This window comes from Oncorhynchus nerka, linkage group LG9b, assembly GCF_034236695.1.
Source record: "Oncorhynchus nerka isolate Pitt River linkage group LG9b, Oner_Uvic_2.0, whole genome shotgun sequence".
Lineage (NCBI taxonomy): Eukaryota > Metazoa > Chordata > Actinopteri > Salmoniformes > Salmonidae > Oncorhynchus > Oncorhynchus nerka.
The window spans coordinates 38,747,880-38,773,724 of NC_088424.1; the positions used below are offsets into that span (position 1 = coordinate 38,747,880).

Below are 25,845 nucleotides of genomic sequence, written 5' to 3' on the forward strand. Positions count from 1 at the left end.
TCACATAACATTTCCCTCATGGCTCCTGCTGAAGTGATTCAGACCAGAGAGATGGAGAGTGGGAGGGAGATAGAGGGAGAAGGAGTGAGAGAGGGAGATAGGGAGAGAGAGAAAGAGGAGAGGGATTGGTGGGTTCCTTAAGAAAAACAGACTTCGGAAGGAGAGAGAAAAGACAAGGAAGTGTCTGATCTTATCAGTTGGCTGTTGTGTTTTCAGAGCTCAGCACGGAGGAAGAAGAAGAGGAGGGAGATGATGAAGAGGGCAGCACTGATGAGTTCTCAGACAGTATTGAAGACGATGAGGATAAACTGACTGCCAAAAGTCTGGCCTCCACTAAGGTACATGTGGTTCTTTACCTTTCATTCTTAAAGGGATACTAGATTATACACCAGTCTTGTGCCTCTCATCCCCTTATACGGGCATTGCTTTCATTATAGCTAATGTTGACAATCTTCTACAGATGTAGGATCTTAATTTGAGCCTGATGCTACAGCAGGAAAATAATCCTACAACAACAGGAAATGTAAATGATTATGTTGGTTGTGATTGGTGGACATTTCTGTAGGGGTTGCTACATTTTTTGTTTACCAGGTAGTATAATGTTTCTCCCTACTAAACAACTATAATGAGGTAGTATAGTGTCTCTCCCTACTGAACAACTATAATGAGGTAGTATAGTGTTTCTGCCCACTAAACAACTATAATGAGGTAGTATAATGTTTCTCCCTACTAAACAACTATAATGAGGTCGTATAGTGTTTCTCCCTACTGAACAACTGTAATGAGGTAGTATAGTGTTTATAGTGTGTGTGTGTGTGTGTGTGTGTGTGTGTGTGTGTGTGTGTGTGTGTGTGTGTGTGTGTGTGTGTGTGTGTGTGTGTGTGTGTGTGTGTGTCAAAGTGAAAATTACAAACTTCAGAAGCCCTTTTAAACCTCAAATACGCTTCTGCATTGCAGGAAACTTCTTCTGCACCAGAGTGATCAAATTAAGATCCTACATCTGTAGCCTGGGTACCAGACTGTTTCTGTATTCAACAACGCTGCATTGTTCCCTTGTCAAATGAGACCATAACAAAGCTGTTGGCTTAAGCAGACACAGACCTGTACCCAGACTAACAATGTTACAGTTGTTTTATCTAATCATTTTCATGTTATATTGTATTTTTTTTAAATTATGTAACTGTAGTTATGTTCTTAGGCTTGACCAATTATTATTGACTAATTATGTACACTAATTTCCCCTGTCTCTTATTACCTGTCTTCCCCTCTCTCTTATTACCTGTCTTCCCCTCTCTCTTATTACCTGTCTTCCCCTCTCTCTTATTACCGTCTTCCCCTCTCTCTTATTACCTTCTTCCCCTCTCTCTTATTACCTGTCTTCCCCTGTCTTCCCCTCTCTTATTACCTATCTTCCCCTCTCTCTTATTACCTGTCTTCCCCTCTCTCTTATTACCTGTCTTCCCCTCTCTCTTATTACCTGTCTTCCCCTCTCTCTTATTACCGTCTTCCCCTCTCTCTTATTACCTTCTTCCCCTCTCTCTTATTACCTGTCTTCCCCTGTCTTCCCCTCTCTTATTACCTATCTTCCCCTCTCTCTTATTACCTGTCTTCCCCTCTCTTCCCCTCTCTTATTACCTGTCTTCCCCTCTCTCTTATTACCTTCTTCCCCTCTCTCTTATTACCTGTCTTCCCGTCTTCCCCTCTCTTATTACCTGTCTTCCCCTCTCTTATTACCTGTCTTCCCCTCTCTCTAATTACCTGTCTTCCCCTCTCTTCCCCTCTCTTAATACCTGTCTTCCCCTCTCTTATTACCGTCTTCCCCTCTCTCTTATTACCTTCTTCCCCTCTCTTCCCATCTTTTATTACCTGTCTTCCCCTCTCTCTTATTACCGTCTTCCCCTCTCTTCCCCTCTCTTATTACCTGTCTTCCCCTCTCTCTTATTACCGTCTTCCCCTCTCTCTTATTACCTGTCTTCCCCTGTCTTCCGCTCTCTTATTACCTGTCTTCCTCTCTCTTATTACCGTCTTCCCCTCTCTCTTATTACCTTCTTCCCCTCTCTCTTATTACCTGTCTTCCCCTCTCTTATTACCTGTCTTCCCCTGTCTTCCGCTCTCTTATTACCTGTCTTCCCCTCTCTTCCCCTCTCTTATTACCTGTCTTCCCCTGTCTTCCCCTCTCTTATTACCTGTCTTCCCCTCTCTTATTACCTGTCTTCCCCTCTCTTCCCCTCTCTTATTACCTGTCTTCCCCTCTCTTATTACCTGTCTTCCCTCTCTTCCCTCTCTTATTACCTGTCTTCCCTCTCTTCCCCTCTCTTATTACCTGTCTTCCCCTCTCTTCCCCTCTCTTATTACCTGTCTTCCCCTCTCTTCCACTCTCTTATTACCTGTCTTCCTCTCTCTTATTACCTGTCTTCCCCTCTCTCGTATTACCTTTCTTCCCCTCTCTCTTATTACCTGTCTTCCCCTCTCTCTTATTACCTTTCTTCCCCTCTCTCTTATTACCTGTCTTCCCCTCTATTCCCCCCTCTTATTACCTGTCTTCCCCTCTCTTCCCCTCTCTTATTACCTGTCTTCCCCTCTCTCTTATTACCTTCTTCCCCTCTCTCTTGTTACCTGTCGTCCCCTGTCTTCCCCTCTCTCTTATTACCTCTCTTCCCCTCTCTCTTATTACCTGTCTTACCCTCTCTTATTACCTGTCTTCCCCTCTCTCTTATTACCCGTCTTCCCCTCTCTTCCCCTCTCTTATTACCTGTCTTCCCCTCTCTTCCCCTCTCTTATTACCTGTCTTCCCCTCTCTTATTACCTGTATTCCCCTCTCTCTTATTACCTGTCTTCCCCTCTCTCTTTTTACCATCTTCCCCTCTCTCTTATTACCTGTCTTCCCCTCTCTTCCCCTCTCTTATTACCTGTCTTCCCCTCTCTCTTATTACCTGTCTTCCCCTCTCTCTTATTACCTGTCTTCCCCTCTCTCTTATTACCTGTCTTCCCTTCTCTCTTATTACCTGTCTTCCCCTCTCTCTTATTACCTGTCTTCCCCTCTCTTCCCCAATCTTATTACCTGTCTTCCTGCCTCTCTTATTACCTGTCTTCCCCTCTCTCTTATTACCTGTCTTCCCCTCTCTCTTATTACCTGTCTTCCCCTCTCTCTTATTACCTGTCTTCCCTTCTCTCTTATTACCTGTCTTCCCCTCTGTCTTATTACCTGTCTTCTCCTCTCTTCCCCACTCTTATTACCTGTCTTCCCCCCTCTCTTATTACCTGTCTTCCCCTCTCTCTTATTACCTGTCTTCCCCTCTCTCTTATTACCTGTCTTCCTTCTCTCTTATTACCTGTCTTCCCCTCTCTTATTACCTGTCTTCTCCTCTCTTCCCCACTCTTATTACCTGTCTTCCCCCTCTCTTATTACCTGTCTTCCCCTCTCTCTTATTACCTGTCTTCCCTTCTCTCTTATTACCTGTTTTCCCCTCTCTCTTATTACCTGTCTTCTCCTCTCTTATTACCTGTCTTCCCCCCTCTCTTATTACCTGTCTTCCCTCTCTCTTATTACCTGTCTTCCCCTCTTATTACCTGTCTTCCCCCTCTCTTATTACCTGTCTTCCCTCTCTTATTACCTGTCTTCCTTCTCTCTTATTACCTGTCTTCCCTCTCTTATTGTCTGTCTTCTCTCTCTTATTACCTGTCTTCCCCCCTCTCTTATTACCTGTCTTCTCTTCTCTCTTATTACCTGTCTTCCCCTCTCTTATTACCTGTCTTCCTCTCTCTTATTACCTGTCTTCCCCTCTCTCTTATTACCTGTCTTCCCCCCTCTCTTATTACCTGTCTTCCCCTCTCTTATTACCTGTCTTCCCTTCTCTCTTATTACCTGTCTTCCCCTCTCTTATTACCTGTCTTCCCCTCTCCCTTATTACCTGTCTTCCCCCCTCTCTTATTACCTGTCTTCCCTTCTCTCTTATTACCTGTCTTCCCCTCTCTTATTACCTGTCTTCCCCTCTCTTATTACCTGTCTTCCCCTCACTCTTTTACCCTTCTCTTCTCCTTTCTTTCGTGTGCAGAACTCTGTGGTGGCCTGTGGGCAGGGGGTTCTGTCTGGAGGACCTTTGAGCAGAGCACTGTCCCAGGGGGCAGAGGGGCAGGGACAGCAGCTGGCTGAACAGAAGAGGGCATTCGAAGAAGAAGTGGAGGAGATGAGAACACAGCTGGAGACAACCGGCTGCTCCTCACTAGCCCAGATGAGGTATGTACCTACACAGTACCCACTTACCTACTTATCTCAGTGTCTCCCATCTACCTACAAGAAGCACAGTCAAAGGCTCACAGTCTGATTGTCATTGCAGCCATTGTTGTTATTGTGGTGGTTGTTGTTGTGGTTGTTGATGTGGTTGTTAATCATGAATCCTCTGGTGTCTATTTCTTTCAGGAGAACACTGCAGAAGCTACAACAAGAGAATGAAGCCCTAAAAGATAGCCAAGGGGGATTACAGGGTCTAGGAACTCTGGAGGATCCTACAGACATCTGCCAAGGATGGGGACAGGAGGAGGAGGAGGAGGAGGAGGAGGCACAATCAACAGTGGTACCCACCCAGGGCAACTATGGCCCCCCAGCAGTGAGGATGAGAGAGGGGAGGGGGAACAGACAGTATACCAGACCTCACTCCCTAGACCTGGGGACTCTCCTCTCCCATCACCAGCCAGACCAAACAGAGAAGGTACACATACACTCCTCTACCCTAAACCAGTCTATGCCAGAATAGTGTAAACCTCTCTTTCTCTTTATCTCTCCCTCCCTCTTTCTCTGTCTATTTTTCTCCTCCTCTCTCCTCATATCTCTGTGTTGGTATAGCTAGAGCAGTCTATGTAGGGCTGATAGTTTATATAAGCATCATGACTGCCTCTGGGCAGCTGCTGCTCCTGGGTTTCAGGCCAAAGAGACCAAAGGAAAGCAGTGTTCTGTGTTGCTGCTGCATGTGCTTTCGGAAATAGAATGCAGGAGATATTCACACTTCTTCTACTCTACATGTCAATGTTTTTTTCCCATAATGACAAGAAAGGTGTCCGATCTCCGTTTGCTGCTTCCGTGATCTTTATTTTAGCTTGTGATATAACAACAGTTGGACCATAATGGTCTTTCCTAGTCATGTAAAAGTGAATGAGATTTCCCCCCTTTTTTAACCCCACTGTTTTGTCTTGTGCCCTATAGGAGGCTGAATCTGATGATGTCACCGGCGATGTGGGTGGGTTCTGGCAGCATATGGATGCGGGTCTCCGTGAGCAGGCGGCGCATCTGCGTTCTGATTTGGCGCTGAGCAGACAGGAGAGCAGGGAGCTGCAGGAGAGACTCATGGTGTCTGAGGCCACAGTACATGCACAGGCTGAACAACTCAAAGACTACAGGGAACTACTCAGTGAGTCCTCTTGCATATGCTGAAAACATAAATACACACACACACACACACATACATATACACAGAACACACACACACAAAGAGATGCACAGAACACACAGATACACAGAAACACACAGATACACAGAACACACAGATACACAGAACACACACAGATACACAGAACACACACAGATACACAGAACACACACAGATACACAGAACACACACAGATACACAGAACACACAGATACACAGAACACACACAGATACACAGAACACACAGATACACAGAACACACACACAGACACACAGATACAACACACAGATACACAGAACACACAGATACACAGAACACACAGATACACAGAACACACACAGATACACAGAACACACAGATACACAGAACAGAAACACACACAGATACACAGAACACACAGATACACAGAACACACAGATACACAGAACACAGATACACAGAACACACAGACACAGAACACACAGATACACAGAACACACACAGATACACAGAACACACAGATACACAGAACACACACAGATACACAGAAGACACAGATACACAGAACACACAGATACACAGAACACACAGATACACAGAACACACAGATACACAGAACACACAGATACACAGAACACACAGATACACAGAACACACACAGATACACAGAACACACAGATACACAGAACACACACAGATACACAGAACACACACAGATACACAGAACACACACAGATATGTTTATCTAATCAATTAAATATGTTTAATTGTTACCAGATTAAATTAATCATGTAACAATGAACTCATTAGGAATTTGGGGCACCACGAGAGAGGTTGTTTATAGAGTTACCATCTCCACCGCCCGTTTGGGTAAGAAATGTCATGTATTTACATGCAGATGTCTTTGTTCGTCGTCTCTCTGTTGAAAACAATCAGTCCTTCTATGGGAAGGGCTCAATGGGTGTAAGGCTCTGGTTGTCCACCAGAGGTCACAATGTCCTTCGTAGTTGTCTTGGTCTTGTAGTGGAGTGTTCAAATAGAACAGATCTTCAGATGCACCAATGGTTGTCTGATATGGGATTTACTTCCTTCCCGCCTCATGTCTTTAGTGAAAGTTCTAGGACCACTTCTACATGCCCAGCTGCAGACTGGCAATGTTAACGTCTATTCTTTATCTTCTTCACCTCGTGTGGAGATTCAAAGGTCTAACCATTTTCAGCTACACGTTTTCTGGTCTTAGAGTTTCAACCATTTATAACGTTTAGCTCACGCTTCACGTTTGCTGGTCTGGTATGTTAATTCTTAGCGAGTCCTTTTTAAGCACTCTGGTTTTACGGTTTTCTTCCGTCGAAGGAGAGTCGGACCAAAATGCAGCGTGGTTAGTTCGATACATCTTTAATGAAGAAAAAACACAAACAATACAAAAACAACAAACGGAACGTGAAAACCTATACAGCCTATCTGGTGAAAACTAACACAGAGACAGGAACAATCACCCACGAAACACTCAAAGAATATGGCTGCCTAAATATGGTTCCCAATCAGAGACAACGAAAATCACCTGCCTCTGATTAAGAACCGCCTCAGGCAACCATAGACTTTCCTAGACAACCCTACTCAGCCACAATCCCAATACCTACTAAAACCCCAATACAAAAACACACCACAAAATAAACCCATGTCACACCCTGGCCTGACCAAATAAAGAAAGAAAACACAAAATACTAAGACCAAGGCGTGACATCTGGTCAAATTGGGCGGTTCCATCACACTGACATGCTCTTCTGACCTCATTCAGGGCGTGGCTTAGTTAATGTGCAAAAGGACATGAAAACTAGGATCTCGTTAGAAAACTAAAACCACATTAATATCTTAAGAAAAATAGTCTCATCGTTCTTCATATTGTATTAACATCATATTGGATGAAAACTTGAAAGCTAGAATGTGTTTCCTTCCTAAGTTACAGTATTTGGTTCATACAGTTTTTAATAACATCACAAAATGAAAAGCAATATGACATTATTATTCTTTAGATCCCCACTGACCATTCTTAACATTCCTATCTTAGAAATATTGTGCCAAAGTTCACTCTTTGGACGTTAGAGTTTTTTTGCGGGCAACAGTCTCTCTAGAGACAAAGGCATTCCTTTGGTTGATACTGAAGAGCAGGAAAGGGTTCTCTGCTGCATAATATTTATGATTGGCACCCCCCCCCCCCCCCCCCGTCTCCCTTGTCTCCTCTCCTGTGGGAGAGGGGGTCTTGCTATCTGTCAGCCATTTGCCAAGCTGATCTAAGGCCTTGGTTCCTCGACCAGGAGAGTCATGACATACAGATACACAGAACACACATACAGATTCACAGAACACACAAATACACAGATATGCACATAACACACACACACGGATACACAGAACACACACACAGATACGCAGAACACACACACAAACATACAGATACACAGAGCACACATACATACAGAAACACAGAACACACACACACACACACACACACACACACACACACACACACACACACACACACACACAGATACACAGAACACACACATACAGATACACAGAACACACACACACAGATACACAGAACACACACACACAGATACACAGAACACACATACACACCAGTGATGATGCAATCTTTTCTTCCTGAAACTCTGTGAAGATGTCAAAGATAGTGAAGTACTGAACTTGTCTGTGTAAAATATCCCTAAGTTCCCCCAGAGAAAAGAACCCACACACATACAGTGGCATATACATATTTAAATACAATATAACTGATTAACTTAATTGAATCACTCAATGTAATTTATTCAATGGTTGTAATGGTTCTCTCTCTCTGTCTTTCTCAGCAGAGACATCAGTTGAGCAGGACAGTAAGCAGGTCCAGGTGGACCTACAGGACCTGGGCTATGAGACCTGTGGCCGTAGTGAGAACGAGGCAGACAGAGAGGCCAGCAGCCCAGGTAACTTAGCTGTGCCTTTCCCTGTCTCCCGTCTTTTCTCTCACTCCTATCTTACCTATCGCCTCTCTCCCGTTACACCTCTCACTGCTTCTATTTCAGTTTGTCACTTGAGACATCTACTGTATCAAACATCTCACAATACAGTACCTGCATCACTTCTCATTCCCACCTCTCCTGTCACTTTGCCTTACCTGTGTCCGATGTGCTGATCTATACACCCTAGAGTTTGATGATCTGGAGATGTGTACATCACTGAGCCACCGGCAGGACTACGAGAGTGCCGGAGTTTGGTTCCATGGCGATGGGAGTGTGGGTGGAGCTTTTGATGAAGGCGAGGAGCCAGGGGCAGGATCCTTACAGCAATTGGTCCTGGACCTGCGTTCTCAGCTGACCCGCTGCCACAAGGTGATTCGTGGGTTGCAGCTACGTGTGCGTTCACTATCCACCACCAGTGACTACGCATCCAGTCTGGAACGCACCCCACGCAAGGTACTTCATATACATACAGGGTTGGGTAGGTTACTTTCTAAATGTAATCTGTTACAGGTACTAGTTACCTGTCCAAAATTGGAATCAGTAACATAACTTTTGGATTACCCAAACTCAGTAACGTAATCTGATTACATTTCATTACTTTTGGATTACTTTCCCCTTAAGAGGCATTAGAAGAAAACAAAAAATGTATGTTACCAATTGAACGACATCTATTGCAGGAAAAATCTATGTTAAAGTTTACATAGCTGGCCATATGTAGATTAAATATTTTACTTTGTAGGTTGGTTATGTAGGCTTCTTCTAACCCATCGCTTTCTACTACACATAATAATATGATTAAATGATATCTTTACATTAAAAACCAGTCAGAATTCCAGTCATTCCAATAAATGTTTTACCCCATGATCTTCAAGAGTAGGACTTGGAAATATGGAAGTATAGATTAGCCAAATTGTTTTACCTGAGAACGACCCCAAAACTAAGGATGTATTAGCCAGCCCTACTCTGTTGTTTATGATTTTGTTCTCATGGAGGACTGATTGGGCTCATTGATTCAAGTTGAAAAATAAATGCTGCACTCATGGAATGGCAAGCTTTGAGCACTACTGAATAAGTGCTATTTACATGTGAAAAATGAATGTCATATGCTGCATTTGCTATAGGCCTATTGTTTACCTTTTTGTTGGTGACACTTTGATATCTTCATAATATGCAGCTGTTTAAAGGGAAATCCACAGATGAAACAATAACAAAATCATCGCCCCGCCTCTATTTTGGTAAAAAGCTGAGGGATGGGCCTGGAAGAAACGTAACCACTCTCAGATTAATAGACAGAGCTATGCAAGGACTGACCATCCATTATATAAAAAACATTGTTTTAGCGACATTATGAGGCTCTACCGTGTTTGTTTACATTTACATTGTTTGCCAAACATTGAAATAAAACATGGTTATATTTTGGGTTTATCATGGGGTGTGACAGTTGAACTAAGCTCATGAGGGATTTCTAAGTTATATTATTCAAGAATCAATGGCTATATATATATATACTGTATATAATTTATTAGTTCAAAAAATGTATGTAGAAACTACAGATTGCCCCTTTACGTCTATTAAAGGTGTGCAAGTTTGAGCATGTGTCCATTAGGCATATGGATTTTATTTTTCATCAGCATGAATTAGATTGAGCAATAAAAGTCCCACTTTCAATTTGTATAAATTATTATTTTCATGATTGATAGGCAGCTTAAACTTCTTGATTTATTGTCACGCCCTGACCTTAGAGATCCTTTTTATTCTCTATGTTTGGTTAGGTCAGGGTGTGAAAAGTCTATGTTTTCTATTTCTTTGTTTTGAGTCGTGTATGTGTGTGGTTCCCAATCAGAGGCAGCTGTCTATCACTGTCTCTGATTGGGGATCACACATAAGTTGTCATTTTCCTTTTGGGTTTTGTGGGATCTTGTTTTCTGTTTAGTGTCTGTACCTGACAGAACTGTGCGCTTTCACTTTGGTTATTTTTGTTTGAGTGTTTTTTGAAAATAAATGATCATGAACATTTTCCATGCTGCGCTTTGGTCCACTCCTTTCGATGAGAGCTGTGCATCTCCCCAGTCCAGTGAGACCTGTTCCGGTTCCACGGACCAGGCCTCCAGTGTGTCTCCCCAGTCTGGTAAGCCCTGTGGCAGCTCCACGCACTAGGCTTCTAGTATGTCTCCTCAATCCGGTGAGACCTGTTCCGGCTCCACGTACGAAGCCTCCAGTGATGATCCATGGCCCGAAGCCTCCAGTGATGATCCATGGCCCGAAGCCTCCAGTGATGATCCATAGCACGAAGCCTCCAGTCATGATCCATGGCCCGAAGCCTCCAGTGATGATCCATAGCACGAAGCCTCCAGTGATGATCCATGGCATGAAGCCTACAGTGATGATCCATGGCCCAAGCCTCCAGTGATGATCCATGGCATGAAGCCTCCAGTGATGATCCATGGCACGAAGCCTGCAGTGACGATCCAGGGAAAGGAGCCTCCAGCGACGGCCCCCAGTCCAGAGCCTGCGGCGAGGGTTCCCAGTCCGGAGCCTGCGGCGAGGGTTCCCAGTCCGGAGCCTGCGGCGAGGATTCCCAGTCCAGAGCCTGCGGCGAGGGTTCCCAGTCCAGAGCCTGCGGCGAGGGTTCCCAGTCCGGAGCCTGCGGCGAGGGTTCCCAGTCCGGAGCCTGCGGCGAGGGTTCCCAGTCCGGAGCCTGCGGCGAGGGTTCCCAGTCCGGAGCCTGCGGCGAGGGTTCCCAGTCCGGAGCCTGCGGCGAGGGTTCCCAGTCCAGAGCCTGCGGCGAGGGTTCCCAGTCCGGAGCCTTCGGCGAGGATTCCCAGTCCGGAGCCTGCGGCGAGGGTTCCCAGTCAGTAACATGCGGCGAGGGTTCCCAGTCCGGAGCCTCTGGCGACGATCCCTGCACCAGAGGCACCACCGAAGTGGGGGAGCCTCAAGCGGAGCGAGAGTAGATGCCCACCCGGACCCTCCCCTCTAAGTTCAGGTTTGCGGCCGGAGTCCGCACCTTTGGGGCGGGGGGGGGGGGGGGGGGGTACAGTCACGCCCTGACCTTAGAGATCCTTTCTATTCTCTATGTTTGGTTAGGTCAGGGAGTGACTCGGGTGGGAAAATCTATGTTTTCTATTTGTTTGTTTTTGGCCGTGTGTGGTTCCAAATCATCAGAGGCAGCTCTCTATCGTTGTCTCTGATTGGGGATCACACATAAGTTGTCATTTTCCTTTTGGGTTTTGTGGGATCTTGTTTTCTGTTTAGTGTCTGTACCTGACAGAACTTTCGTTTTTAACTTTGGTTATTTTTGTTTGAGTGTTTTTTGAAAATAAAATATCATGAACACTTTCCACGCTGCGCTTTGGTCCACTCCTTTCGACGAGAGCCGTTACAATTATTGGGTTCAAATACACAATTAGATTTGTGAACAGCCATCCACAACAACCACAATAGCTAGATGAGAAAGCAGCAGTGTGATTCACATCAATGCGCTATGTAGATATCAATAATAAGTGATATCCGTATCGCCGTAGACTACACCACTGCTGTCATCCTTACCTCCAAGCGTTTATTCAAGTTGGATCATCTTTGGATGCCGACAGCAGTCGCACCATTGGAAGACATAGCTTGGACTATAGCCTACAAAAGCCTGTTCCTGCTCTTTTCCCACAATCCATCAAACACATCTGGTGTGTCATCATAGTGATCTCTGAATTGTGGTCAGACTCGCTCAGGTGGAACAGATTTACACTTGCGCCTTTTTTCAATGCTGATTTGAATGTCATTGAGAAAAGTATCAAAGATGGGTTTTTTGTTCCGCAAACATCCTTTATGAATTTAGAAGTAATCTTTCTAAGTAATCATCTAGTTTTTCAAAGTATCTGTAATCTAATTACAATATTTTAGCTTGTAACGAAATAGATTACAGTTACCGTTTTTGTAATCCCTTACATGTAATCCGTTACTCCCCAACCCTGTATACATACAAGGTCTGATTGATAATTCATTGATCAGTTGATTGATCAATACATTGACTGATGACTTTAGTGTCTTATGCGCTTGTTGGATTATGTGCTGCTAATACATGTTCCCTGACTATTTACTGTCTTTTTCCTCCTCTCCTGTCCATCAGGTGAATTGGGCATTTGAGGCGTCCCCGGCCCTCAGCGGTGTAGAAGACGATGAGGGCTGGATGTCCGACAGCCTGGGGCCTCGCATGGAACCCAAGCCCAGCCGAGACCTGCGAGAGCTGGTGTCCCGAGTAGCCTCACTGGAGGCCCAACTCAAGAGCTCCAGGCTGGAGGGGAAAGGAGGGGTGGTGGAGGAGGGGAAGTGTGCTACCTGGCCCGGGTGAGTGGAGAGAGAGAGGAAATGAAGGAAGGAAATAATTATGGTGATGACTGATAACAATGATAACAACTATGATGATGACTGATAACAATGATAACAACTATGATGATGACTGATAACAATGATAATGACTATGATTATGATTGATACCAATGATAATGACTACCATGGTGACTGATAACAGTGGTAATGACTATGATGATGTCCTGACCCCTCCCCTTCCTCCATCTATGGACAGGAAGTACAACACCCTGATCCAGGCTCAGGCCAGGGAGCTGTCCCACCTGCGTCAGAGGATGAGGGAGGGCCGTGGTGTCTGTCACATACTCACACAACACCTGGGAGACACCACCAAGGTCTGACACTCTGACAATCTCTCCAAAGATTAGGACATTATCCACCACTTTTAAACAGTGATTGAATCAAATGTATTTAATCGATTTTAAAACGTTTTATTGAACTATCAGCTAAATGTAATTGATTGGCCAGGGCTTTGAGGAGCTGCTGCGTGCCAACGACATTGACTACTACATGGGACAGAGCTTCAGAGAGCAGCTGGCACAGAGCACTGCCCTGGCACAACGAATGGGCACCAAGATCAGTGGACGTGAGTGTGGAGAACATACACACCAACCTATGCACAGACAGACACACACATATGCACAAACACAAAGACAGACACACAGACAGACAGACTCACACACACACACACACACCCACATTCCCTGATCTTCTTTCCTTGTATCTCGCTCTCTGTCCTCCCTTTCCTCTCCACTACCCGTTCTTCTCTCTCCTCAGGTGACCGTGCTGAGCTACATGATGATAAGATGGGCCATGAACTGCTTGCTTTGCGGTGGGTTTTATGTCCAAATGATGTGTAACCATCTGAAAAAAGTGTTTCCCTTATGTGTGTGTTTTGGTTTTAGTATTAGTTGTGGGGATCAGCAGTCCAGGGGACCAGAAGTCCAGGGGACCAGGATAGTATCACAAGGAAAAGTGGAGCCATTTTCCCCACAAGGAAAAAAAAGGCTGTTTTAAGGCTTAGGGGTTAGGTTTAGGGTTATGGTTAGAATTAGGGTTAGGAGTTATGGTGAGGTCTAAGGTTTGGGGTTAAGGTTAAGGTTAGTGATGAAACACACCAATAATCTCACTGCCAATAGACTGCTGATAGGTACTTATCACAGTGGGAGGCCTGTGAACAAAAGTGTGCTCGGACAAAAGTGGTACCTGCTGCGTGCTGACCCAGTAGCGACGAACCTACCGATTCTACTTGTAGAACTGCAATGCTCGTCAGTGGCCAACAACTTGAACTTGAGCCACTCAGAGAGCACGACCCCCCACATGGGGAAGCCAACAAAAGTAATATGAAAAAGAGAGCATTTTCTCTGTACATCCACAGATCAAATCAAATCAAAGTTTATTTGTCACGTGCGCCGAATACAACAGGTGTAGACCTTACAGTGAAATGCTTACTTACAGGCTCTAACCAATGGTGCGGGAAAAAAGGGTGAATAGGCTTTGTCGTGCCCTCTTCACGACTGTCTTGGTGTGTTTGGACCAATCTAGTTTGTTGTTGATGTGGACACCAAGGAATTTGAAGCTCTCAACCTGCTCCACTACAGCCCTGTCAATGAGAATGGGGACGTGCTCCTTTTTATGTAGTCCACAATCATCTCCTTAGTCTTGGTTACGTTGAGGGATAGGTTGTTATTCTGGCACCATTTCATTTCCGGCGCCGACTGAGATGGCCGCCTCGCTTCGCGTTCCTAGGAAACTATGCAGTTTTTTGTTTTTTTACGTGTTATTTCTTACATTAGTACCCCAGGTCATCTTAGGTTTCATTACATACAGTCGAGAAGAACTACTGAATATAAGATCAGCGTTAACTCACCATCAGTACGACCAAGAATATGTTTTCCGCGACGCGGATCCGGTGTTCTGCCTTACAAACAGGACAACGGAATGGATCGCATGCAGCGACCCAAGGAAACGACTCCGAAAAAGTGGGAAACGAGGCGGTGTTCTGGTCAGACTCCGAAAAAGGGCACATCGCGCACCACTCCCCAGCATTCTTCTTGCCAATGTCCAGTCTCTTGACAACAAGGTTGACGAAATCCGAGCAAGGGTAGCATTCCAGAGGGACATCAGAGACTGCAACGTTCTCTGCTTCACGGAAACATGGCTTACTGGGAAGACACTATCCGATGCGGTGCAGCCAACGGGTTTCTCCACGCATCGCGCCGACAGAAACAAACATCTTTCTGGTAAGAAGAGTGGCGGGGGCGTATGCCTCATGACTAACGAGACATGGTGTGATGAAGGAAACATACAGGAACTCAAATCCTTCTGTTCACCTGATTTAGAATTCCTCACAATCAAATGTAGACCGCATTATCTTCCAAGAGAATTCTCTTCGATTATAATCACAGCCATATATATATCCCCCCCCAAGCAGACACATCGATGGCTCTGAACGAACTTTATTTAACTCTTTGCAAACTGGAAACCATTTATCCGGAGGCTGCATTCATTGTAGCTGGGGATTTTAACAAAGCTAATCTGAAAACAAGACTCCCTAAATTTTATCAGCATATCGATTGCGCAACCAGGGGTGGTAAAACCTTGGATCATTGTTACTCTAACTTCCGCGACGCATATAAGGCCCTGCCCCGCCCCCCTTTCGGAAAAGCTGACCACGTCTCCATTTTGCTGATCCCTGCCTACAGGCAGAAACTAAAACAAGAGGCTCCCACGCTGAGGTCTGTCCAACGCTGGTCAGACCAAGCTGACTCCACACTCCAAGACTGCTTCCATCACGTGGACTGGGACATGTTTCGTATTGCGTCAGATGGAAATATTGACGAATACGCTGATTCGGTGTGCGAGTTCACTAGAACGTGCGTCGAAGATGTCGTTCCCATAGCAACGATAAAAACATTCCCAAACCAGAAACCGTGGATTGATGGCAGCATTCGCGTGAAACTGAAAGCGAACCACTGCTTTTAATCAGGGCAAGGTGTCTGGTAACATGTCCGAATATAAACAATGCAGCTATTCCCTCCGCAAGGCTATTAAACAAGCTAAGCGTCAGTACAGAGACAAAGTGGAATCTCAATTCAATGGCTCAGACACAAGAGGCATGTGGCAGGGTCTACAGTCAATCACGGACTACAAGAAGAAACCCAGCCCAGTCACGGACCAGGATGTCTTGCTCCCAGGCAGACTAAATAACTTTTTTGCCCGCTTTGAGGACAATACAGTGCCACTGACACGGCCTGCAACGAAAACATGCGGTCTCTCCTTCACTGCAGCCGAGGTGAGTAAGACATTTAAACGTGTTAACCCTCGCAAGGCTGCAGGCCCAGACGGCATCCCCAGCCACGCCCTCAGAGCATGCGCAGACCAGCTGGCCGGTGTGTTTACGGACATATTCAATCAATCCCTATACCAGTCTGCTGTTCCCACATGCTTCAAGAGAGCCACCATTGTTCCTGTTCCCAAAAAAGCTAAGGTAACTGAGCTAAACGACTACCGCCCCGTAGCACTCACTTCCGTCATCATGAAGTGCTTTGAGAGACTAGTCAAGGACCATATCACCTCCACCCTACCTGACACTCTAGACCCACTCCAATTTGCTTACCGCCCAAATAGGTCCACAGACGATGCAATCTCAACCACACTGCACACTGCCCTAACCCACCTGGACAAGAGGAATACCTATGTGAGAATGCTGTTCATCGACTACAGCTCGGCATTCAACACCATAGTACCCTCCAAGCTCGTCATCAAGCTCGAGACCCTGGGTCTCGACCCCGCCCTGTGCAACTGGGTATTGGACTTCCTGACGGGCCGCCCCAGGTGGTGAGGGTAGGCAACAACATCTCCTCCCCGCTGATCCTCAACACGGGGCCCCACAAGGGTGCGTTCTGAGCCCTCTCCTGTACTCCCTGTTCACCCACGACTGCGTGGCCACGCACACCTCCAACTCAATCATCAAGTTTGCGGACGACACAACAGTGGTAGGCTTGATTACCAACAACGACGAGACGGCCTACAGGGAGGAGGTGAGGGCCCTCGGAGTGTGGTGTCAGGAAAATAACCTCACACTCAACGTCAACAAAACTAAGGAGATGATTGTGGACTTCAGGAAACAGCAGAGGGAACACCCCCCTATCCACATCGATGGATCAGTAGTGGAGAGGGTAGCAAGTTTTAAGTTCCTCGGCATACACATCACAGACAAACTGAATTGGTCCACTCACACTGACAGCGTCGTGAAGAAGGCGCAGCAGCGCTCTTCAACCTCAGGAGGCTGAAGAAATTCGGCTTGTCACCAAAAGCACTCACAAACTTCTACAGATGCACAATCGAGAGCATCCTGGCGGGCTGTATCACCGCCTGGTGCGGCAACTGCTCCGCCCTCAACCGTAAGGCTCTCCAGAGGGTAGTGAGGTCTGCACAACGCATCACCGGGGGCAAACTACCTGCCCTCCAGGACACCTACACCACCCGATGTCACAGGAAGGCCATAAAGATCATCAAGGACAACAACCACCCGAGCCACTGCCTGTTCACCCCGCTATCATCCAGAAGGCGAGGTCAGTACAGGTGCATCAAAGCTGGGACCGAGAGACTGAAAAACAGCTTCTATCTCAAGGCCATCAGACTGTTAAACAGCCACCACTAACATTGAGTGGCTGCTGCCAACACACTGTCATTGACACTGACCCAACTCCAGCCACTTTAATAATGGGAATTGATGGGAAATGATGTAAATATATCACTAGCCACTTTAAACAATGCTACCTTATATAATGTTACTTACCCTACATTATTCATCTCATATGCATACGTATATACTGTACTCTAGATCATCGACTGCATCCTTATGTCACTAGCCACTTTAACTATGCCACTTTGTTTACTTTGTCTACATACTCATCTCATATGTATATACTGTACTCGATACCATCTACTGTATGCTGCTCTGTACCATCACTCATTCATATATCCTTATGTACATATTCCTTTTCCCCTTACACTGTGTATAAGACAGTAGTTTTGGAATTGTTAGTTAGATTACTTGTTGGTTATCACTGCATTGTCGGAACTAGAAGCACAAGCATTTCGCTACACTCGCATTAACATCTGCTAACCATGTGTATGTGACAAATAAAATTTGATTTGATTTTGATATGATTTGATTTGACCCGGCCAGGTCTGTGACATCCTCCCTATAGGCTGTCGTTGCCGTCGTTGTCGGTGATCAGGCCTACCACTGTTGTGTCATCAGCAAACTTAATGATGGTGTTGGAGTCGTGCATGGCCATGCAGTTGTGGGTGAACAGGGAGTACAGGAGGGAACTGAGCACGCACCCCTGGGGAGCTCCAGTGTTGAGGATCAGCGTGGCAGATATGTTGCTACCTACCCTCACCACCTGGGGGCGGCCTGTCAGGAAGTCCAGGATCCAGTTGCAGAGGGAGGTGTTTAGTCCCAGGGTCCTTAGCTTAGTGATGAGCTTTGAGGGTACTATGGTGTTGAACGCTGAGCTGTAGTCAATGAACAGCATTCTCACATAGGTGTTCCTTTTGTCCAGGTGGGAAAGGGCAGTATGGAGTGCAATAGAGATTGCATCATCTGTGGATCTGTTAGGGCGGTATGCAAATTGGAGTGGGTCTAGGGTTTCTGGGATAATGGTGTTGATGTCAGCCATTACTGGCCTTTCAAAGCACTTCATGGCTACGGACGTGAGTGCTATGGGTATGTAGTCATTTAGGCAGGTTGCCTTTGTGTTCTTGGGCACAGGGACTATGGTGATCTGCTTGAAGCATGTTGGTATTACAGACTCAATCAGGGACATGTTGAAAATGTCAGTGAAGACACCTGCCAGTTGGTCAGCACATGACCGGAGCACACGTCCTGGTAATCCGTCTGGCCCGCAGCCTTTTGTATGTTGACCTGTTTAAAGGTCTTACTCACATCGGCTACGGAGAGCATGATCACACAGTCGTCCTGAACAGCCGATGCTCTCATGCATGCCTCAGTGTTGCTTGCCTCGAAGCGAGCATAGAAGTGATTTAGCTCGTCTGGTAGGCTCGTGTCACTGGGCAGCTCGCGGCTGTGCTTCCCTTTGTAGTCTGTAATAGTTTGCAAGCCCTGCCACATCCGACGAGCGTCAGAGCCGGTGTAGTATGATTCAATCTTAGCCCTGTATTGACGCTTTGCCTGTTTGATGGTTCGTTGCATAGCGGGATTTCTTGTAAGCTTCCGGGTTAGAGTCCCGCACCTTGAAAGCGGCAGCTCTACCCTTTAGCTCAGTGCGAATGTTACCTGTAATCCATGGCTTCTGGTTGGGGTATGTAAGTACAGTCACTGTGGGGACGACGTCCTCAATGCACTTATTGATAAAGCCGGTGGCTGATGTGGTGTATTCCTCAATGTCAGTCTGTGATAGCAAAGCAGTCCTGTAGTTTAGCATATGCTTCATCTGACCATTTTTTTATATACTGAGTCACTGGTGCTTCCTGCTTTAATTTCTGCTTGTATGCAGGAATCAGGAGGATAGCGTTGTGGTCGGATTTACCAAATGGTGGGCGAGGGAGAGCTTTGTATGCGTCTCTGTGTGTGGAGTACAGGTGATCTAGAATTTTTTTCCCTCTGCTTGCAAATTTAACATGTTGATAGAGATTTGGTAGAACTGGTTTAAGTTTCCCTGCAATAAAGTCTCCTGCCACTAGGAGCGCCGCCTCTGGGTGAGTGGTTTCCTTTGCTTATTTCCTTATACAGCTGACGGAGTGCGGTCTTAGTGCCTGCATCTGTCTGTGGTGGTAAATAAACAGCTGCGAAAAGTATAGCTGAGAACTCTCTAGGCAAGTTGTGTGGCCTGCAGTTTATCACAATATACTCTACTTCAGACGAGCAAAATCTAAAGACTTCCTTAGATTTCGTGCACATATGTAGGCTATGGGGTAGTAGCTAACTAAGTACACATATGTAGGCTATGGGATGGTAGCATCTGCCAGGGATAGAGGTCAACAGTCAAAGTCTCTGCCAGCGATAGAGGTCAAAATCAAGTCAAATTGTATTTGCCACGTACACATGGTTAGCAGGTGTTAATGCGAGTGTAGCGAAATGCTTGTGCTTCTGGTTCTGACAGTGCAGTAATCTCTAACAAGTAATCTAACAATTCCCCAACAACTACCTAATACACACAAATCTAAAAGGGGTGAATGAGAATATGTACATATAACTATGGATGAGCGATGGTCGAGCGGCATAGGCAAGGTGCATAAATTGTATAAAATACAGTATATACATATTATATGAGTAATGTAAACATATTTAAGTGGCATTATTTAAAGTGCATTGTTTAAAGTGACTAGTGATCCATTTGTTAAAGTGGCCAGTGATTGGGTCTCAATGTAGGCAGTAGCCTCTCTATGTTAGTGATTGCTGTTTAGCAGTCTGATGGCCTTGAGATAGAAGCTGTTTTTCAGTCTCTCGTTCCCAGCTTTGATGCACCTGTACTGACCTTGCCTTCTGGATGGTAGCGGTGTAAACAGGCAGTGGCTCGGGTGGTTGTTGTCTTTGATTATATTTTTGGCCTTCCTGTGACATCGGGTGCTGTAAGTGTCATGGAGGGCAGGTAGTTTGCCCCCGGTGATGCGTTGTGCGGACTTCACTACCCTCTGGAGAGCTTTGCGGTTGAGGACGGAGCAGTTGCCGTACCAGTCCGTGATACAGCCCGACAGGATGCTCTCGATTGTGGATCTGTAAAAGTTAGTTAGGGATTTGGCGGACAAGCCAAATTTCTTCAGCCTCCTGAGGTTGAAGAGGCGCCGTTGCGCCTTCTTCAACACACTGTCTGTGTGGGTGGACCATTTAAGTTTGTTGATCATCTCCTTTGTTTTGTTGATGTTGAGTGACAGGTTGTTTTCCTGACACCACACTCCAAGTGCCCTCACCTCCTCCCTGTAGGCTGTCTCGTCAGAGCCTCTGCCAGGGGTAGAGGTCAACAGGCAGAGCCTCTGCCAGACACATGCTCAGTCATTACAAGTCACATGCTCTCTTGAATAATCTTGTTTTTTTTATGTTTGTCTTCAGAGGACAAACGTAACTTTGTTTTACATTTGAGTTTTTACAGCGAATTTGTCACATATGCATTTTACATACATTTATCACGTGAATAATCTTATTACGTTATAGGAACATGGGGGTTTCCTCTGTTTTCCCATGGTTCACGGGTTTTAAATCAATTCCTTTAGTGCTATAGATACAGATTTTTAATCCACCTACAACGTGCATAGCGATTCTGTTTGATCCCAGAAGTCCCATTGTTGATCCCAGAAGTCCCATTGTTGATCCCAGAAGTCCCATTGTTGATCCCAGAAGTACCATTGTTGATCCCAGAATTCCCATTGTTGATCCCAGAAGTCCCATTGTTGATCCCAGATATTAGAAGACTCCCAATAGACTTTACCCAGAAGGATTCACCCACCGGCTGTGTGTCTAAAAGCTCACCCAAGGTTAGCTGATGAAGCTGTCAAGGAGCACAAAGAAGATTGACTGCTAATCTAATCTAATCTCAAACTGTAGAGTGGACCTGGGTGAACCACAGGTGTCACGCAGGCCCTCCTTAAGAGGCTCAGTGAGACTGCGTTAGACACACACACACCCTGCCTCGGTTCTCCCTCCCCTCCATTCTGGATGTGGCTCGGTAAGCCATTCTCTCACAGAGAGAGTAAAGAGAAGACAAGAAAGGAAAAGACTCTAATAAGGAAAACACCCTTGAATCTTATGCAATATTTGACCTGATTTGGGAAAGGTCGATTTCTATGAATATTTCCAGGACTAATCAGAATATTTCCAGGACTAATCAGAATATTTATAGGACTAATCAGAATATTTCCAGGACTAATCAGAATATTTCCAGGACTAATCAGAATATTTATAGGACTAATCAGAATATTTTCAGGACTATTTCTAGGACTGTTTATATACTTTTTTTTATAACTAATTGGGCTATTTCTAGGGCTATTTCTAGGACTATTTCTAGGACTAATATGACTATTTCAGGACTATTTATATGACTTTCTAGGACTAATCAGACTATTTTTAAGACTAATTGGACTATTTGACTGTCAGATCTATGGCTCCACTATGGAAGTCCATGCTTTCTAAGAGCAGTCCCCTGTACAGGGACTCTCTGTGGTCTTTCTCTGTGTGTGGGGATCGCGCTGGGAGAGAGCCTGCCCTCCTATGGAAACAGATGGAAAGAGAGCGGGAGTTCCTACAGAGGAAACTGGCAATGTAAGGGGGATGCAATAGGCAAGATCATGGTCATACAACTTGATTGTGGTATTTGAGCTCTGTGGTGGATCATAGATAATGGTCATACAACTTGATTGTGGTATTTGAGCTCTGTGGTGGATCATAGATAATGGTCATACAACTTGATTGTGGTATTTGAGCTCTGTGGTGGATCATAGATAATGGTCATACAACTTGATTGTGGTATTTGAGCTCTGTGGTGGATCATAGATAATGGTCATACAACTTGATTGTGGTATTTGAGCTCTGTGGTGGATCATAGATAATGGTCATACAACTTGATTGCGGTATTTGAGCTCTGTGGTGGATCTTAGATAATGGTCATACAACTTGATTGTGGTATTTGAGCTCTGTGGTGGATCTTAGATAATGGTCATACAACTTGATTGCGGTATTTGAGCTCTGTGGTGGATCTTAGTGACTTTCACTGGTTTGCAGCCTTTCTGGTGGCCTATGTCTGTGTGTGTGATTGTGTCTGTCTATAAGTGTACACTACCGTTCAAAAGTTTGGGTTCACTTAGAAATGTACTTGTTTTTGAAAGAAAAGCTATCTTTTTTTGTCCATTAAAATAACATAAAATTGATCAGAAATACAGTGTAGACATTGTTAATGACTATTGTAGCTGGAAACGGCTGCTTTTTTATGGAATATGTGCACAGAGGCCCATTTATTTATTGAACCTTTATTTAACTAGGCAAGTCAGTTAAGAACAAATTCTTATTTACAATGATGGCCTACCAGGGAACGGTGGGTTAACTGCCATGTTCAGGGGCAGAACGACAGATTTTGACCTTGTCAGCTCGGGGATTCAATCTTGCAACCTTCCGGTTACTAGTCCAACACGCTAACCACTAGGCTATCTGCCGCCCATGATCAGCAACCATCACTCCTGTGTTCCAATGGCACGTTGTGTTAGCTAATCCAAGTTAATCCTGATTAAAGAAGCAATACAACTGGCCTTTTGACATGTTGAGTATCTGGAGCATCAGCACTCCTCTTTCTATTCTGGTTAGGGCCAGTTTGCGCTGTTCTGTGAAGGCAGTAGTACACAGAGTTATACGAGGTCTTCAGTTTCTTGGCAATTTCTCACATGGAATAGCCTTAATTTCTCAGAACAAGAATAGACTGACGAGTTTCAGAATAAAGTACTTTGTTTCTGGCCATTTTGAGTGCATTTCTAAGTGAGCCCAAACTTTTGAACAGTAGTGTACATCTTGTAGAAAATGAGTAAAGATCTGGATGAGATAAACAATCTCTCTTTTTCTCTCTAGGCTGAGTAAGGAGCTCCAGCAGAAGGATAAGATAATCGAGTCGCTCCACACCAAACTCCAGCAGCGTCCTGACACCCCCTCCAGCAGCCATGCCCTCTCAGAGACCACCGACCAATCAGACAGAACCTCCTTTGTGTCAGACGAGTGCCGGACCAATGAAGACCTGGAGCTGTGCTCAGATGTGGATGTTGGCAGCGAATACGCTCAAGAAGTGAAGGGACAGGGGGTGGGACATGGCCCAGGAAGCACAGGTATAGTAGCCGTTTAAAACATGTGCTATTCATAAACACATACCTTACACCTGTCTCTCCCTCCATCCTTTTTCCAACCTCCTGTCACCCTTTTCGCCACTCTTTTTTCAGACGTCCACCCCTCCCTCCCTCCATCCTCTCTTAAGTCCTCCAGCAGCTGTCCCAACATGCTATACTCCACTCCCGTGGAGTCAGCCAGTCAGACTGGTCCTGTGTCCTGCTCCCTACCCACCTCCCAGTCCCTTCCCAGGCTTTACCCTAGCCATGACCTCTGGGGTCAACATATGACCTTTGACCCCGCGACCAGGACCTTCCCTATGGAAGCGGTGCAACAGCAGCTGGATACCCTGCACAGACAGATGACTATGAATAAGAGTGAGCAGAGTTAGGGTCAGCATGCAAGGGTGTGGTGTTCTTAGTTTATGAGGGACAACCTTGGTGGATTGAGTAACATAATGGAAGAGAATCGGTGATCTGCAGCATGTATTGTTTTGACACTGACAGGGACAACATTGGCTAGATAGAGGAGTGGGTGAAGTTAGGGCTAATATAGCATGCCTGCAGTGGATCAGGATGGGACAGTATATATTGTAATGACTTGGTGTGGATGTGACAATGTTGGGGTTGAGAGATCCTAGACTAGTATCAATGTTGGGGTTGAGAGATCCTAGACTAGTATCAATGTTGGGGTTGAGAGATCCTAGACTAGTATCAATGTTGGGGTTGAGAGATCCTAGACTAGTATCAATGTTGGGGTTGAGAAATCCTTGTGTTCGATGATACAGCACCTGCATTTGGTCCAAATAGTTGAATGATACAGCACCTGCTTCTGGTCCAGATATGCTGTAATACCCTCTAACAAGAATGCTTTCTCTTTTACATCACCTGAGTGTGGCTCCTTAATACAGACTACTTCTCTGTTCTGTTACAGGCTTTGTGGTTCCTCACGCCAAGGCCCGGGCGACCGCCCCACCAACCGCCCATCACCAGCCTGACCATTCCACTTACAGACAGATTACCCACCATGCCTTTTACCCACACCAGCTAGGCGGCCGACCCGCAGGCCCCGCCCTGAAGGCAGACGCAGATCTGGTGGAGAGTGGTGCATTGTGGGATATGGAGAACATGGTTCAGCCAATCAGGGTTGGGTCATCAGGATACTATTCAGGAAACAGCTTTACTGGTAAGACCCAGAGCCTTCTATTACAATAAAGGGCTCTCGTAAGTCCCTCCACCTTTTTTCATCGCTAGCATGGTTTGCACTATCTAGACTCAATACCAACATCAATCATTTTTCAACTATTTTTCATATATAACCTGCAAATACACAGCAGTGCTAACATAAACTTGACCAATGTTCTGTTCCGTGTTCCCCAAGGTGTGGACGTGATCAAGGAGCACCTGAGGGAGGTGCAGTGTCTGCGTCAGCACCTGGAGGAGTCCATCAGGACCAATGAGAGGCTCAGACAGCAGCTGGAGGAACGCCTTTCCACCACCGGCCGTGACGGTGCAGCTCCCACCAACATCTACATCCAGAGCCTGGACTCTGTCTGCCAGCTGTCCAATGAGATCAGAGTCCTGAAAGAGGAGAACCTGGCTCTCCAGGCCCGCCTGCAGGCCAGCTCAGGTACTGTACCTCACCAGTCCACCCTACTGTCAACATTGAACCAAATTATTCATATTTTGTCTACAGAGGGCTTGCAGTTGCATCACAAATCACCTAGCAACCCCACCTTGCGCCATGTTGGAAGACCAAAGTTAGTATGTGGGATGCCTCCAATCGACCACATGGCTGGCTGCATTCTGCTACCACCGGAAACTTCGGGAAGATTGCCCATTATTTATTTTCTCTAAGCACCCAGAAGACGAGGGCGTGGGAGAACCTATTCAAGTAAGTAAATATATTTTGAAAATGTTCAATTATTAGCTAGCTTGCTACAGAAACTTAGTGTGCAGGCTTACTCAAATGAGCTGTTAACGTAATGTTTGCTACCATAGTTAGCTTACTTTACATACTGTATAGCTAGCTAAGGGAATTAAATATCACCAGCTTGCTAACTTCATATTAGATAGTTAGCTAGCTATCTTCATGTATTTATTATTGTAACTAAATCCATTTGTAGCTACAGTAAGTAGGTAGGTAGCTAGCTAACAGCGATGGAATAGGGAGAAAGGATTAGCTAGCAGTTCCGGCTGTCAGAGAAGGGTGAGTAGGCTACTCTAGATAGGC

The 25,845-nt window shown here is 45.5% G+C and overlaps 1 protein-coding gene across 6 annotated transcripts in view; it reads left to right on the forward strand.

Moving 5' to 3' along the window:
• LOC115120139 (myomegalin-like) overlaps nt 1-25,845 on the forward strand; it is a 112,491-nt gene that overhangs the window by 70,666 nt on the left and 15,980 nt on the right. For 5 of the 6 annotated variants that reach the window (XM_065013673.1, XM_065013668.1, XM_065013670.1 and 2 more), the window contains 14 exons: nt 217-338; nt 4,056-4,237; nt 4,421-4,709; nt 5,201-5,405; nt 8,271-8,384; nt 8,608-8,873; nt 12,544-12,761; nt 13,000-13,117; nt 13,251-13,368; nt 13,560-13,614; nt 23,365-23,615; nt 23,727-23,990; nt 24,547-24,798; nt 24,994-25,242. In XM_065013673.1, coding sequence (XP_064869745.1) covers nt 217-338; nt 4,056-4,237; nt 4,421-4,709; nt 5,201-5,405; nt 8,271-8,384; nt 8,608-8,873; nt 12,544-12,761; nt 13,000-13,117; nt 13,251-13,368; nt 13,560-13,614; nt 23,365-23,615; nt 23,727-23,990; nt 24,547-24,798; nt 24,994-25,242 — 2,703 coding nt within the window. The remainder of the gene's footprint in view (nt 1-216; nt 339-4,055; nt 4,238-4,420; nt 4,710-5,200; nt 5,406-8,270; nt 8,385-8,607; nt 8,874-12,543; nt 12,762-12,999; nt 13,118-13,250; nt 13,369-13,559; nt 13,615-23,364; nt 23,616-23,726; nt 23,991-24,546; nt 24,799-24,993; nt 25,243-25,845) is intronic. The other variant, XM_065013672.1, reaches the window with a different exon arrangement.